The 17,386-nt window shown below is 48.9% G+C and overlaps 1 protein-coding gene across 3 annotated transcripts in view; it reads right to left on the bottom strand.

Moving 5' to 3' along the window:
• Homer2 (homer scaffolding protein 2) overlaps nucleotides 1–17,386 on the bottom strand; it is a 157,299-nt gene that overhangs the window by 82,745 nt on the left and 57,168 nt on the right. The window contains exon 1 of one of the 3 annotated variants that reach the window (XM_005381473.1): nucleotides 3,714–3,784. The exons of 1 other annotated variant lie outside the window; for it this stretch is intronic. In XM_005381473.1, coding sequence (XP_005381530.1) covers nucleotides 3,714–3,736 — 23 coding nt within the window. In that variant the 5' untranslated portion in view covers nucleotides 3,737–3,784. Of the gene's footprint in view, nucleotides 1–3,708; nucleotides 3,785–17,386 lie in introns of those variants that run through there. One more of the 3 variants, XM_013512493.1, reaches the window with a different exon arrangement.

Below are 17,386 nucleotides of genomic sequence, written 5' to 3'. Positions count from 1 at the left end.
AGACTGACTTGCCTTAGAGCTGAACAACAAATATACCCACGAGCTCCATTCTGTGTCCTGGTTGTGCAACCTTAACCAAGTAACTTACCCTATTTGAACTCCGGTTTCCTCATCCATAAAATGTGATGCCTAAGTAAAGTAACACATACAGACAATCAATAAATATCAGTTCCCTTACCCCAGCAGAACTCACTCTTTCACAGAAGCCAAAGGATAGTCTAATATGACCCTATTTCTGTACAGCATCCCGTCCTGTGGTCTCTCAGCAAAGATCCTACACAATCGGAGAATGGGCAGCCATCCAAGAAATAGCTGATTCTAAAATGCCACTATTGCTCCGAAGGATCTTCTGTCAGAAGTAAAGGAGCTTTCTCTTTCCCCACACCAAATTCTCCAGAAATTTCCACCAAGTACGTAGAGAACCCAACGCCAACAGCCTGGTGGTGACAGAAGACAGAGCTTCAGTCTGAGGACACAGTCGTCGCAAATGGAGAGTCACATGGCAGAAAAGGACAGAAAGGACCAACTAAGAGTTCCCAGGGCTGAGACACACAGCCTCTCAGGGGCAAACCTCACATTATATTGTATCACTTCAACCTCTTCTGTGACATTTCCACTGGCTATGCCCGTTTCACCAAATGTTTAAAAGGCAAACATTTGAAGTGTACCAGTTTTTGGTGTGAGGACAAACTCCTTGGGCCACCTGACTCTGCCCTTGAGACAGTGGCCCCAAGGGGCCGCAGTGTGACCAGGCCTGGGCGATACTGCCATGTTCAGTATACTCCACTCAATTATTTAAGGCACAAGGCACTGTTTCCTTCGAGGAGCAAAGCTTTCAGAACATTCAAAATTCATTGGAGAAGGTAAGGGGTGGCTATTTTTTACCCGCTCCCTCCTTTGAAGCAAGTAATATGGCCTTTGATCAGGCTGCAGGATTCCAATTCCAGTTTTCCAGAATATCCCCGACCTGTGGTAAGGCAACGCTGCTTTAAAAACAAACAAATCCTGGTGTGTGTGTGTGTGTGTGTGTGTGTGTGTGTGTGTGTAGGTGGGGGGAGGAAGAGAAATAGAGCTCTGACAAAATCAAACAGGACTAACCAACAGTCTGGTCCCATAGGAATCACCTTTAAATTTAGCAGATCATATTCTGTTGGTGCCAAAGTAAGGTCAAAGCCCCAACTATCACTGGGGACACACTGGGTGTGGGGTACACAGGGTCCCTTCTAAGGGATAAAGCAGTGCTCACCCCAGGCTGTGTCGGGGGCCAATCTCACGCCTGACTCACCCAACTGTGTACTGTGGAAGAGATCCCATACCAGAGACAGTGGGGCAGGCCCTGGGGTGACATGAAGGTGACATGAAAGTGACATGAAGGTGGCTCACCGCCTGAGTAAGACCATACCCAAGGCAATGCCATACGGAATGTGATGCCCACAACACAGAGGAGTACACTGAGGCCCCAAGGCAAGCCCAGGGCCACTCATTTCCTAGGATATTAACAAGCCACCTCCAGAAGGCAGAGGCAGGCATCCAGGGACCACTGCGGCCCAAGGTCACATCTGAGCACCCATGGGGCTCCATCACTCCCAGGAAGCTCAGCCCTTACAACGGTCTCCCCAAGGATGAGGGGAGCCTAGCAACACCCAAAGCTGTTTACTCCTCAGAATAAGAAGGTAGGGACAGATTTTTGCTGTATCTCAGGCCATGTCCTTCTGCTACCTGCCCTGTGCACGCCCCACCTGTGACAGGTCCTCTCAGGCTCCCTGCCACCCACACAGAGCCAAACTCAGGATCCCTCCCCATGACCTGAATCCTAGGTCAGAACAGAGCCAGCTCCCCAACCCAAATGGCAGCTGGTCATCTACAGAGACAGCTCTCCTCCCCCTACGCTCACCTCCTGCTCCAAGTTCTCCTTTCTCCAGGCTACAAATACCCAAGTCCTTGAGACAAGTAGTACTAATCTCTCTTGGATCGAAGACCCCTTGAAAATCTGATATAAACTAGGAACACTCTCCCTAGAAAATCACATGCATATGTGGTGTGATCAGAAAATACAGTGACTGCTCAAGATTTTTTTTAAAAATTTACTACAGTAAAAGATACATTGCCACTAGTCCCCCTTAAAATACTCCCTTTACTTTGAACACACTGGTTCTATTCTTGCCACTTTCTGAAGCAGTTCTGGAAGCCCTCTTTTGTGAGCATATTTAATTGTGCTGTTGCAGCTGCCTTGATGTCCTGAAATGACTCCAAACATTCACCTTTCATGATCATTTTGAATTTGGGGCAGAGCCAGAAGTCACATGGTACCAGAGCCAGTGAATAAAGTGGAAGAGAACACACCAAAATGCTTTTACGAAATATTTTACTACTTTTTGTTGGTGTTACTCATTTAAAATCAGAGATGCGTGGTATAAATTAGTAACATCATTTGTTACTAAATGGATCATAAGTGCTTACTGATTATTGCCCATTTTTAAAGTGACATACTTAATATGACTTAAATGACTAATTAACTTGAGAGAGCTTGCCTTCTGTTGGATGGCCCTCGGCAGCGGCATTCACTGTATTTTTGATCACAGCTACTAAAAACCTTCATGAAAGAGGGCTCCCAGGACTGCTCCAAAAAGTGGCAAGAAGAATGGGATAAGTGTATTCCTCAAAGTGAAGGGAACTATTTAAAGGGGATTAATGGCAAGGTGTCTTTTATTGTAAAAAATTTTAACATCTAAATATTCACCATATATTTCAAGCACATCTGTATCTACAGTCCTTCATAGAGGTGGTCCCATTTTAAGAACTCCTCCTGGCCATCCTCCCAGGACAAGTGTCCAGAAAGACCTCTCCTCCCAATGTCCTTTCCCACATCAACATCTGGATGACCAGATGCAGCACGGCCACCACCTCCTTCTTCACAGCATGTTCACACTTTAAGGAAAGTCTTTAAAGTTCTGCTCACAGGGATCTTGCTGTCACTCGAGAGCCCCAAACCCTTCTCAAGTGAAAGACCACCCCCCTCCCACACCCGAGACATTAACATGGACCCTGCCTTTTCCACGAGCAGAACTGCGAGGCCGCGCTTCTCTAGTCAGCCAGCATCACTCAGGGTCCCCACTGCTGCACGTCCCCAAATCTGAGCCTGTCTTCCTCTCCTCTCTATTCTACCTGGTCCTCGTGGGTCACTGGGAATCCTTCAGGAATTGGCAGGCATCAGCCCTGCTGGCCAGAATATTCCCTTCAGCCCTTCACTTTGTGTCTTTCCTGAAACCGGGTGGTCCCCGGGGACAGCCCCAGTCCACTCCCACAGAGTTGTCTCATCCCTCTTACCCACCCCGCAACACACAGCACAAGGGAAGGACTGCTGTCCTTGTGGCTCCCGCCATGCCTTCAGAGGCTAGACTGTCCCAGAACCTGCCTCCCCTGTCACTTCCTGACGCTCCCAGGATGAGGCACCCTCTTCTACCTAACTCCTTCACTGTCACCATCCACACAGGTGGCCCCAGCACCTTGGACTTGTTCCCTGGCCTCCTTCATGCCCACATGTTCACCCTACACCCTTTGGTGGCCCCACATGGCCACATGCTATATCTGTCGTCACCTGGAAACATCCCCTGCTGCCCACATGGCCCATCTGTGGGCTCCTTAGGTCAGTCCCACCTCACAGAGCCTCTGGCCCACCGACTCGTCCCTCCCTGGCCACCATTTAACCTCACGTTCTTGCTGGGTGCACATCCATTCCGCGGCCACTCCCAGGAGAAGGTGCTGCTCCCTAGCCTGGCGAAACCCCAACTGATGCATCCTGACACCTGCCTTCTTCAGGCCACACCCAAGCCCCTGGGCAGCATCACAAAGCTGGGTGGATGCGTTTCGCTTCAAATTCATGTTCTCTGACCTCAAACTGTCACTCTTCAGTGGCCCACAGGCCTGCGTTCCCCTGGCAGGGTTGCCGCCCCCTCACAGATGACAGCTTCCCTCCTCTCCAGCTCCCCACGCCCTGTCCTCCACCCCTGCTCTCACTGAAGACCCAACCCATGCTGCATGGAGAAGAGACCGGGCCCACAGACAGGGCTCCTGCAGAGCCACCACACCTGGGCCTCCCTTCCAGGGAGGGCTTGCCTCTCTCTCCCCTCTGAGGGACAGGCCTTCCCTGGTGTCCTGAACCCCAAACTTCTTGTCTTCTCCAGGGCTGCATCCCATGAGCATCTGCATGTCGCAGTTCCTCTCCTGTCCCCTACAGCCCCACGCTACTGTCCTATTGTCTACTCTTAACGGTGACCTCCAAAAGAGCAGCGACACATCTCCGCCCAGCTCTCCTCAGAGCCCCGTCTACCTTGCAACCCACCTGGCTCCCGGCTCCACCCCAACACCGACTCACTCAGGTCAGGGTCACCCAGCTCCAGGCCACCTCCCAGAAGTGCTCAACACCGGTGCCCAAATCCTTCTCTGCGAGCCACTTATCCATCACCCTGCCTTCCCTCCTCCCTCAGGAGCCACTGCTCCTCCTCTAGAGTCCTCTAAGAGATGAGTGCTTCTGGCTTCCTCTGAGCCCTCTGCTCCCCTGCAGTGCCCTTACCCAGTCTTCTCCCGCCTGCCCTCTCCGCTGAGCCCCAGATTTCTGTGACTCACTGCTTCCTCCCCAGCTCCAAGCACAACCCCAAACTCACACCCAATGTGGCTCCCTTGCTCCCTGCAAACCTGCTCCTTCTCCATGTTTCCCCCAGCTACCAACAGCAGAAGCCAAAGCCCAAAGCGGTCCCCTGTTCCCTCCCTCTCCCTTATAAGTCACCCTTCTGAAGTCCTAACCAACCACATGTGGCGCCTGCCCCCTCCCTACCTCTCCTCTAAGCCCTTCCGGGTTTCAGCCAGCAGCCACTCGGACCCAGAACCCTTGGCTGCTCTTGCTTCTGCGCTTGCCCACTTCCGACCCATCCTCCACCCTGTGCCTCTGGGGAACCTCCTGAGGGTCACGTGGCAGCCGTCAGTCTTAGTCGCACTGCACCCCAAAGAAACCCATGGTCCCTGTCGCAGTCTCCACGGTCATGCCCAGTTTCCTCCCTGCCTCCTTCTCTCTCCAGCCCCAACCTGGGCTCCCTCACTTGCTGCCAGCCCGCCATGCTGGTTTGATCTCAGCCCCCTAACACTGGGCACAGCTTTTTCCCATTCTAGGTCTTCATACTCAAATCCTCTGCTCCCTTCTTTCACCTGAGCTGGCAGTTTAAAGGTCACCTCTGCAGAGCGGCATCTCAGAGCCACACACTCTAAATTGGGCTCAGCCTGCTCCTCTCCCTCTGGCACTGAGCATGTCTGCCAGTGATTTTACTGGTGGAGCCACTTAAAGACTGATGGGGGCGCAGCAAGGAGGGCACAGGGCAGGTGGATTCTGTCTCCCTCACTAGGATGTAAATTCCACGGGGAGATGGAATTGCCATGTCTGTTCCACTCACCATTGATTATATGTTGAAATGATAGTATTATGGACACAGTAGATTACAATAAACTAAAATTTTAATTTCACCCATTTCTTTTCACTTTTTAAAATGTGAATACCAGAAAATGTAAAATTATATATGTGGCTGTCATATTTGTGTAACAGCACTGGTTTGGTTGGCAAGGGTGAGAGTTACAGATTATGACAATTTGATGATATAACTTCACATTATAATTAAATGTTTTATGTGGGCTGGGTGTGGTGGCCCACACCTATAATCCCAGCACTCTGGGAGGCTGCGGCAGGAAGGCTGCAGGTTTGAGCCCAGCCTCAGCAATTTAGTGACTTAGCAAGACCCTGTCTCAAAATAAAAAATGTTTTTCGTATTCTATACAATGAATAATACAGAGGGCACGGACCAAGAAATCAGGGATACACCTAGCACTGGTAGGTCGGGCTAGTTTCAGCCTGCTTGCAGTGCCACACTAATGAGGATGAAGTCATGAATCACTGCTACTTAGCGGGATGCTTGCGAGTGGCTACGTCAAGTGCCCATTAAGGCTACAGGTTTGAAGGCCAACATTGGGATGACAGAGGATGTGTTTCAACATGGTCCCACAGCAGCATCCCACCACCCCTCCCAACTCCAGTGAATTCCCAGGCCACTGTGCAAGACACACAGACTACATATTCTCACCTGTGTAAGACTCAGCACACGTCTGCAACTTTCCCCTTCACAAGCACAGAGCACGACACTCAGAGAGACAAGGGTTTGCTAGGGTTTGGTTTCTCTGAGCATGTCGACTTTGGGCTGTGGGCTGAGGGATAGTGAGAGTCTGTCTTCAACACACACTAAGTCACGCGGCGTAGGGAGAGGGCCGACACACACCAGCTGCCCCTCCAGGTCAGCGCATTAACGTGCAAACCCTCCAAGAGATTACTCGCTCCCATGGAGCAGGGAAATCCACTTCTCAGAGAGGTTCATAAACTTGCAGATCTCATTACTCTGAGAGGTCGTGCTGGCAAGAATTTTAATGCATTTTTAAGAAAAACTCTGGAAGAATTATTAACATCAGAACAAAGACTGGCTACTGGGAGATGCAAGGGCAGAGAGGTGACCGGTCGGAAGAAGCGGACTCTCCTCATGGTCCCCGCGGCTGTGGGTGGCAGTGCACTCAGAGTCTGATCCCAGGGGCCATCCCCGCTCCCGCACCCTGTCTGGGTTTGGGACTGTGTGCTCTACTGCCAGCCCCCGTTGTCTGGGATACTGAGCAGCTGTCTAGCTGGAGCCCCTTTACAAACGCACATTCTTGATCCGTCCAGTGGCCCCTAAACATCATTCATAAATTGTATTTGCCTCAGCTAACTCCCTGCCCCAACCCCTACAAGCAGCTGCACCAATTCATTTCCTTTCTTCTCCATCTATGCCCTGGGCTCTCGGACCAGCTTCCCAGCTCTTAATGAGAAGCAAAAGCTGGCCAACCTTGCTCCCCTGTGCCCTCTCCCACCTTAGCCTCCAAATGCCTCCGTCCCTGATCTGCCTGGTCTGAGGACCACGTTCTGGCCTCTTCTGGAGGGTTAGCCCTTCTCTGCACCCTGAGCTAGTACCTCGCGGCCCCTCCTCTTTCTCTAATAGCTTCAATTTCCTCTGTTCTTTGCCCTCAGCTTCCCAACATATTCAACTTATAAAACAGAACCAAACTTCCTTCTGGCCTGACTCACCCTCTCGCTCACCTTCAACGCCAGCCAGACTTCTCTCCTCCCTCCCCACTCGTTCTCTCCCTACACCGATGTCGCCTGCAGATCTGCGCTTCCACGCTTGGCTGAAGCTGCTCTCCACACTCACCGGTACCCTCACATCCACGTCTCTAACCCACCCTCCTCTAAGCCGAGGATCCCTGCTTTGCAGCCCCCATCCCATAGCTTCTGCACTTCTCTCCTCCAGCCTCATCTGAGTTTCATCACCTCCCAAGCCCGTTACTAGCTTATGTTCCTTCTTTCAACCTTGGCCCTTTGAGGAGTTCCATCTTTATCTTCTTCTTCATTCCCTCTCTCCTTGGGTGGCCAAATCCATCTTAGAGGTGAAGGCTCCCTCTTGGCACCCCTGACTATCCCAGCTGCAGAGCGCTATAGTGCCAGAACCACAGAGGGCGCACTGCACTCTCTACCCAAAACTAAACCCTCATTTCCTCCCAAAGAACTGCATCTCCTTGTGTCCCATCTCAGTCACTGTCACCACTATGGGTCAGTCAAGAAATCTACGCTGCCGGTCACTCAGCCCACCCCTTTCCCTCATGCCAACTATCAAGAACCAGGGCTCTCGTGAGGGCTCTGACCTCCAGAAAGTGCATCTTAGAAACACAGATTTTATTCTCTAGTAGGTGCAAGCTTGATTCCCAGCTCTGCCACTCCCCGGCTGAGAGTTTGGATGGTTACTGAATCTCTCCCATCCAGTTCTCCAACAATGAAAGTGGGGATCACTGGGGGAATTAAATGAGATACAACAAGAGTTCAGCAAGCACTCTGCATAGTGGCATAGCCTACTAAGTTCTCATTAAATGACAGCCTGTTTTGTGTCCAAATTTAACAACTGCATAGGAATGATTTAGGCTTCCTACCTCTCAATCCCAGTGAGGTCCCCTCTCATATAGCTTTCTCTTTTATTGTATTATGTGCATTCCTGGAGGCTGCCTCAGATCCACTACAGAACTCTAAGCCTTACATTATATAATTGGTGCCACAGCTGTTTCCTCCTCTCCATCCCTTCTGCTCTCAACATTTCCTGCCTAGACGGTGGCCGTTCCTACAAGGTCTCTTTGTTCCAAATTAATTCGTTCATACGACCCCCCACTCCCACCTCCACACACCTTTCAGTACTGGGGATTGAACACAGGGCCTTCACACCTAGCTACAGATCCAGCCCTTTCTTAATTGCCTACAGACCAAAGCCCACACTATAGCATGTTTCTGCCTCCTACCTGATGTCATCTCTTCCCCTCCAGCCCACTGCATATCACAGCCCACGTCAGGCCTCATTCCCTGATACCAGGACTGATCACTACGCTTCATCTGATCCCTATGACAACCCCAAGATGTTGGTACTGCTATTATTCCCATGTCACAGGTGAGGAACTGAAGCTCAAAGGTCAGTGTCCTTCAGTGTGAGACCAAGCCAAGATGGAGTCCAAGGTCCTAGCTCTGGCCCTCCAGACTTCACTGCTTTCCAGGGAAGCACTCTCCACTCTAGTGCCCTGCTTCCTCATTGTTTGCCTGGGCAAATGTTATTGATCTTCCAAGACTCAGCTTGAAGGTCGCCTTCTTCAGAAAGCCTTCCCTAACACCTTGCAGGGTTAAGCATTTCATCCTTGTTCGAATTTCAACAACGAATTCATTGCCCTAATTACCTGCTTCCCAACCATCTCCCTCAGGAAGGCAGGGAACCCCGTTCTAGGAACCCATATATTCTTAGTGCCAGACAAAGACACCTTCCTTGGCATTCAACATCCAGGTGATGGTCCTCAGTCAAAAGGGCAAGAAAGGAGGACAAGCTGACGTGCAGACAGAGTGATCAGAAGGGAATTCAGATCCATCTGAGTAAGTAAGGGATGTCAGAGACATGAGACCCTGAATCCCTCTGAACACTCCACATGCCCTTGCTACTGTGTGCCTCCATGTTGAAATATTGGGTACTATTTGTCTGATATATATCTCCTTCCTCCACTAGCCAAAGATATTTATCACTTTGTTCCCAGCATCTATAACAGTGACGTGATTGGCAGATGGTCACTACTGCTTAAATGAATTAATATACAAATGACCAAATAAAGAGTTCCCCCATCAGCAACATAAATCTGGAGTCCAATACCCACAATAGGAAAAATTCCCTTTTGTCTATTCTTGCACCTGTTCACGAATCCAGCCAACTGGCAGGCTCATTTTCTCACTGGCATACATAGGTTAGCTCTCCTGACCCTCCAGATCCTCGGACTGGTGATGTTCCACCTGCACCACCTAAGGACTAGTGATAGGAAGCAACGCTTCAGAGGACAAACCTCAGGTGGTCTAGGTTACCATGACAGGGAGCCAACTCTGGCACTGCTTGGGACCAGGAGCAGGGTGACTAGGCAGTCTCAAAGGTAGCTGCATAGAACAGCTGAGGGCTCAAGGAGTACCTGAGGGGACAACTGAGGAGGGTACTGGAAGGTACCCAAAAGTAGAAATGATGATGATGACAATAATAAGCTTGGCCACTGCCTACTGAGTCCGAGTAGTGTGTCAGGTATTGCCCTCATGCTTTGCACACATTTTCTATGTAATTACATCAGTCATTTCACAGACAAAGACAGTAAAGCTGGGGCTGGGCATGTAGCTCAGTGGTAGAGTATTTGTATAGCACGCATGAAGTGCTGGGTTCCATTCCCAGCACCACAAAAATACAGTGAAGCTTCTTAAAGAAATCAAGTAATTACACCCAAGCTCATAAAGCCACCAGGGTGGGCTGAGGCTTGGCCTGTTTGTATTTAACCATCTCTCCCACCCCCAAGAGGTGGTCCTCCATGACAATGAACTCACCTCTGAGAGAAACAGCCAGACCCATCCTCAGCACACCTGGAGGACTCAGCTCTTCCTCATGCCAGCCTCCATGGCACCTCCACCAGGAGCTTCTTTTGCCACCCTGGGAGCACCCCAGAACAGCTTCCGTTCTTTCCCTTGAGGTCCTCTCCTGTCAGCCCCTCCCCCAGGACAACAGAAGCCAAAGCAACTCTCCTTTTCTCCATTTATCTGAACACCTCCAATTAAAACCTCTCCCAGTTAAGGATCCCAAAAGGGTGCCAATGCGCAGCCAGCGGGTTCTGCACTATTCCTTACTAATTAGGTCCCTGTGGACAGCCCCACCCTGTAACCCACAGACAGGCTAAGGATATCAAAGGGCAGCTTGGACTCCACCAGACCTCAGGATAACCTAGACAGAGACTTCTCCAGGCAGGGCAAAAGACAGGGGCTGCTAGAGCTCTGCACGGCTGAGGGCCAGGTGCATGTGCCCTTCCTTTGGCCAGGACATACCTGGGTACCAGGGGCTTTTTAATGCCTGGCTCTCGGGCTGACTCCTTGGGCCATGAGGAAAGCCATATCCCATTCCTCTATGCTCCAAAGTGGAGAGTCCATGGTACCTAATTCCTCAGAGGAATAATAAGAAGACTATCAACTAGGCTTGTGAATAAAAATGTTTTTAAAAAAAATCTCTCTAGTCTTTGACAAATGTCTAAATGTGTTCCCCACAAGCGTATTTTTATTCTAACAAGCTAATTTGAAATATAATTTAAATAATTTCTTCCAGAATGATACCATATGACTAACGGCACCTCGGTGGCAGAACTACTGGAGACTTCATCGTGCATTCAGAGAGGCTTCCGTCCTGCTTCTCTTCCCACACAGAACACAGCCCGCTAGGAGACAGGCTCATGATGCCAGCTCTCACCTCCAAACCTATAAATACACCTCGGGGCAGCCTGCATGGGCCATGCCTAGGAAATACAGACACACAACAAGCAGCACTTGAGGCCAGGCATTAAAACCAACTCAGAGCAGAAGCATAATGCATCCTTTTGCTCAATTTATTTCATGCTGGAAAAAGGCAAAGTGTAACTTTCAAAATCTGTAAGGTCAGCATTTGGTACCCCGGGGACTTCTGAGATTCGGAGAAACCCCCTTTCTACACTGTAAATGTGCTATGTGACTGCTGTTTACTTCACCCTTGGCAAAGGGAAGGGAAGGCTTCCTTGTCAAACGGGAAAGGAGTCCTTGCCCCCTACCCTGGGCACCGAAGGGAAGTCTCTTCCCAGAAGAGACTTTGAAGGTTTTCGATGTCTATGAAGCTGGGGTGACACTTCACTGAATTACTCAGTTTACTGTTTTGTTAAAAAAAAAAAACAAAAAACAAACCTTACAACTGAAACAAAGAATATAATGTCCTCCCCACATATATGTCCCTACCAGTCCTCTCACCCAGGGATTCTCTTCGAAGAAGCAGGTGTCATCCAAAGCAAGAGAACCCCTGAGGCACAGGGGTGTCTTCCAGGTGGGAGCCTGGATGCTCAGCCTGCAAAAACCTTCTCATCTGAGCCCTGAAGCAGAATTACTCTGCCCTGATATTTCCAAACAAGGAGAATCCATTTGAGCAGCTGGGTCTCCGTCCACCAACACCCTTAGCAACAACTACGAATCCTTGATGTTCTTACCGAGATTCACTAAGGAGCTCTGACTCACCCGAAATTACACAGGCTCCAAAATTACCCGATGTTAATTGCGATCCTGGTCTCTACCATTGCTTTCCTTTAGTAATTCATTTACAATAAAGCAAACAACGGCTTTAAAGAACTGTCAGAATGAACAAACACCCTACCTTACTCAAGAAAGAATTTAGGAAGGTTTACAAAAAAGTATAAAATTTAGCAAAATGATAAATTAGAAGTAGGCTTCTAATTTAAACAGTGGATTTAAACAATGATGTATTTTTATAGCTACTGGCATGGAAGGATGTCCACTCAAGATATTTTAAGGTGAAAAAAATCAAGCTACAAAATAGATGTATAAGACATTCCATTTTGTTAAGAATATGTTTCCTCTATGCAGACATACATTTAGACACACACAGTCATATATACACAGAGAAAAGTCTGCCAAGATAAACATCCAAGTGCTGGCTGAGGTTATCCCTTAGATGCAGGATGACAAGTAATTTTCACTTCCTTCTTTACGCTGTTATTTTTTACTATGAATGCAGCATGTTTTTGGAATTAGAAAAAAAGCAAAGCTACTTTCATTTTGTTTAAAAAGAAAAGGACCACAAAACTGACTGCAAATAAAAGTAATGGATGAGCTCTAATAAACATGCTAAGGATGGCCAGACATTCAACTCTAAGCTCCTCAGGAGGCATAGACAGAAAAAAAGTCTAATAATTTACACAAATCACGGAGTCCTTTAGAAAATCCTAACAACACTCGAGGCCCGGAGTCCAGAATGGTTTCCAACAAGAGTGAAATTTCCCAAAGTAAAAGTCAACCCAAAGTCGCTTCCCAATCGCCTCAGGTCCATTCTCCCTCGACCCCACTGTGCTCCAGCCACACTGGGCTCCTTAGTGCTCCCTAACACATGAGGTGTGCTCTTGCCTCGGGACCTTTGCACTGTCTGTCAGCACTGCCAAGAGCACTCTTCACTGGCACACCTGCGTGGTTCACTCTTCTTCCTTCAGCTCTTGAACACCTCTTCCTCAGTGAGCTTTTTTAAATGGATCCCTATTTAAAATCTATACTACCTCAATGTTCTCTAGCCCACTTCCTCATTCTTTATTATTTAGTAAACTGTAGTTAATAAACAAAACAAAAAAGCCAAAGAATATATGCATTTGTGCCTATTTGGTTTACTTTTCAATACATACTTATTTAGTGCTTACTCCCAAATTCTGTGTATTTTTCCAATTCAGACACTAACAGAGATGGTCATCTAAATGAGTGACAGTGACCTGAAACGCTAAGGACCCTTCAGCGCCTCCCCATAGTGTTCTGGGCCATCTTTCCTAAATTCCCCAAAGAGACAGCCACCCCACTACCAGCTCTTACACACCACAATTGTAACATTCTGCTTAGACTCACAGCATTTAAACATAAAGTTGGTGTTGTGTACGTGGTTTACCTTTCTTCCCAATGTATAAACACCACCGAGGCAGGGATTAACTAGCAGGTCTGCACCTGGCTGGGTCCTCAGCAGCACACCAGCTGCTTCACAGACCGGGGATTACTGGACTTTAGTGAACAAAGCTTAAAAAAGCCAACAGGACTAAGTGAAAACAAGCTCACCTCAGTATCTCTGAGAGAAGCCTAAAAGCAGCCAGAGTTTGGTGTGATTCAGGAGGAATGGAAAAGCTAAAGAAGGAATGATCTTCAAAAGAAAGTTAATCAGTATAGATTACTGACTGAAAGGCAGCCCGAGGTGTTAGATAACCAAGATTGTGGCATTCATACATTGCAAGATAATCTTAGCTGAACAGAGTAAGTGTAAAATGAAGCCAAGCAGGGGGCTGGGGATTTAGCTCAGCGGCAAAAGTCGTGAGTTCGGTTCCTGGTACCGGAGAAAAACCAAAAACAAAAAACAAAACAAAATGAAGCCAAGCAGTAATAGAGTAGATCGTGTTTGTAAACACTGACAAAATCAGCAGAAAGTCACAACAGCAGACAAGCTGGCTTTTCTGCTGGCCTTTTACAGGGAGATAAAGAGATAATTTATAGCCCCAATACTTGGATGGCAGCAGACAACCTGAAAATGAACCCACATCACAATAAAGAGTGAAATGGCTTGCTAGCATTAAAAGAACACCACATTCAAATGTGATTCCTTTCTCTCTTGGCCCTTACAAACTCTCAATTAAGCACATTATAGAAAAGGTAATCTAAAAATCATCACAACTCCCAGGCTAGCTTCCAGCACTAACTCAATCAAAAAGCATTTCTTGAGGGCCTGTTAGGAGCCAGATACTGCACTAGGCATTGGGACACAACGGGAGAAAAGATAAGGCCATATCCTGGTGAGGTAATATTGAAGGCAGGCACATTATCAATAAGTAAACAAAGCCCAGTGATTACAGGTGCGCTGGGGCTGACACCTGCAGGGGACAAAAGTGGGGCTTTGAGAGCAATAGGAAGGAGTGTTCCATGTAGGGTGGCTGGGAAGGCTGAGCTGCTGACCCAGATGCCAAAAGCTGGAGAAGGTGTTTGCAGGTGAGAGTTTTCCAGGCTCAGAGGGAAGAGCACTTCAGGGGCCCCCGGTAAGGCAAGAAAAGGCAAGGAGCCCAAGAACTAGCAGAACACAAAGAGGGCCAGCAGGGCAGCCAGGGAAGCCAAGACAGGGCAGGGACCAGGGCCTTGTTTGCAGCAGGCGTTTAAAGAGGAGAGTGGCATGATCTGATCTGCAATTATAAAAGCCAATCTCTCTGGCTCCTGTGTGTAGAATGGCCTGGAGGCAACCCAGAGGAGAAGGGGAGGGGCACCCAGGAAGGAGGCAACCAAGGCCAGGACCAGAGTGGGTCAGTGAGCACGCTCCACAACATCCCGGAAGTAGAACCCATGGGAACAACAGAAAGCCTGGGTGTGAGAAGCAGGTAAAGGGCATCAAGGATGACTCAGCAATCTAGTGCACAGTGGGGCGGGGAGATGGGGAAGGGGACAAGTGCCAGGAACCTCAGAGGCCGGAGCCCTGAGAAAGGCGGTACTGGAATTAAAACATGATGGTCACCAGCAGACACGTAGTGTCTAAGGGGGCTACCCTGGGGATGGGATTACATTACCTAGGAAGAGGGTATGGACAGAGAAGGGGAACTAGGCGCACGCAGGCCCCGTGTGGAGTCAGACCAAAGAGCAACAGAGACCTGGCAGTTTCAGCACAGAGCTAGAGGGTGGAGGCAAACACACAGGAAAAGAAAGTGGGTATCGTGGGCTTGGACACATATCTTGACGTGTCTTGAGGAGAAGGGGAACACAGAAGTGGAAGATGACAGAGGAGGGATGGAAGAGGGAGGGAGAGGCTAAAACTGTACTATCCAATATGGCAGCCATTAGCCACATGGGGCTATTAAACTTTAATGAAATTAAAAATTCAGGCCCTCAGTCACTCTAGCCACAGTTCAAGTGCTCAGCAGCCTCCTGTGGCTAGTGATTGTTATCCTGGACCGCACAGATACAGAGCATTTTGAACACCACAGAAAGTTCTGTTGGTCGGGGGGCTGGGGATTTAGCTCAGCGGCACAGCACCTGCCTGGCAAGCGCAAGGTCGTGAGTTTGATTCCCGGTACCAGAAAAAAAAGAAAGTTCTGTTGGACAATGCTGAGTTGGCGCATATGCCTAGACTGACAGAAAAGATCCGGGCGAGAGAGGAAGTGGGGAAGGAAAGATATCCTTTGAGAAGGTAAGGGGATGGGTAGAAGCCACACCGGAAGGAGTGGGCCTCTGGGAGGACAGCAGGGAGGACTGGCCCCTTGGCACACAGGCAGGAAGAGGACGAAATGACAGCTACACCATGGATGATGAAAATGTCCCCTGCCATCCTGTCAATGGAAAGAGAGGCAAAGGTAGGGAACTGTGGACAGAACTCTGAAAAGGGGAGCGAGTCCGCGACAGCCAGCGTGGGGAGTGACAGCACACACTGGAGAGACCAGACACTAACACACCTTCCCTGAAGAGAAGTGAGAACAAGTATCTGAAGGAGGGAAGGCATCTTCAATGGCGAGAAGGAAGCTCAGATGGTTTAGTTTCATCCTCAAATCCTGGCCCAATCTACACAGCAGAGCCGTGCCAAAGCTGCAGGACCACAGCAAGGTTTGCTGCTGGCTGCCCTTTCCTGGTTCCCCTCCATCCTACACAACTTGCAGAAAGGATGACACTGGTTCTATTTTTGGTTAAAATGGCTCCCTCCACCTCCTCTGTCTAAACTGCTTATCCAGCCCTTAGCTCATCTCAATTTACAACCATATTTTGTACATTCATGTAAATTACAGAAATAAATATGTCAACAATGGCAGAGGTAGGTAGGACTTACAAACCAGCCCTTACTCATAAGGAACATACATTTATCTGGTGATACTAGAATGACATCAAAGACATGTTCTGGGTTTAAATCCCCCAACTGCCACTCCTCTCTTCTTTCACCAACAAAAATTATTTTCTGACATTTTCTTTAAGCTTTTATGAGTAAACATTTTCATTTCCACAAAACTATTTGATCTCAATCATAGTTTCAATATTTGCTTTTGATCACACAAGTGTGCCAGGGTGCACGACGGCAAGTTAAAATTGCCAGATTCTTTTTAACTTCTACCGAGAGACCTACATTTGCTAACTCCTTCTTCCAGAACATTTTTTTTTAAGTATGAAATCTGAGAACCTCAAAGGTTCCAGCTGCTCAAAGATCATCTCCATTAAAGTTCGCTGAAGGATTGCCTGAAATGTTACAGAAAAGCTGCCTCAAAGCTAGGAGCCTCTGGGACAGTCAAGCCCACAGCCGCTGGTAGGTGTGAAAGTCACTGGTAGGTGTGAAAGTCCATCCGGGATGGGCACCAACGTCCAGCAAACTTCCTCGTCCCTTTCTGTCCCTGCCACCAGCTCATGACTTCCCTGGCCTCTTCAGCCCCCGTGGATAAGGCTCCCTGGGCAAAATGACTCCAGAAACTTACCCGGATAAAGCATATAGAAGCTGCTGACCCCACTGGGACAATCGCGCCCCTTTCCACAACACCCTAATCTGCCTTGTGCCACCCATTCCCGAGAGGAAAGTGGGAGCTCCCCAACCACCAAGCAAGAATCGCTTGAGTTCTGCCAACTGACTGAAGAAATTAGCAGCAGAGGCCACAGAGATTGAAGACTCCAGTTCACTCACCCATCCATTCATTCCCTCTGCCCAAGACCGCGCACTAAATGTACCTCTTTTCCAAATGCTCATCAGCTAGCTGTGCAACCTGGACGTCGTCACCAAACCTCTCTATGCTTCAGTTTCCTCATCTGTCAAATGGGCACAAAAAGCATTCCGCGAAAACACGCCCGGCCCCCACACTGCTGCTCACACCCAGGAGCAGATGCGAGGAGTTATTGTCTATTAGCACGGTGGCTCCTTGACTCACAGCGCCTACCGCTCGGAGATCACCCTGCACTGTAAATTACTTTATACACTCAAAGGCATTAGTCACTTTGTGAGTATTTCAACTTCCCCTCCCGAGCATCCACCGGGCCGTCTGGGACCGAAGCCTCGGAGGTGCCCACGGACCTCACCGGCCTCAGCCACTGTGCCAGCGCTGGAGGGGCATCATGCTCTGGCGTGTTCCCTTTCCAGGAAAACTTCGATTTCCATTCTGCTTGCAATCAATCCAGTCGCTGAGAACGACCAACTGCTTTCCACGCTCGCAAACGCAGGCC

The sequence above is a fragment of the Chinchilla lanigera genome, unplaced genomic scaffold, assembly GCF_000276665.1.
Source record: "Chinchilla lanigera isolate Chin_1 unplaced genomic scaffold, ChiLan1.0 scaffold00015, whole genome shotgun sequence".
NCBI lineage: Eukaryota > Metazoa > Chordata > Mammalia > Rodentia > Chinchillidae > Chinchilla > Chinchilla lanigera.
Note: the sequence above shows the minus strand (reverse complement) of the source record. Positions and strands in the feature narration are given on the sequence as shown.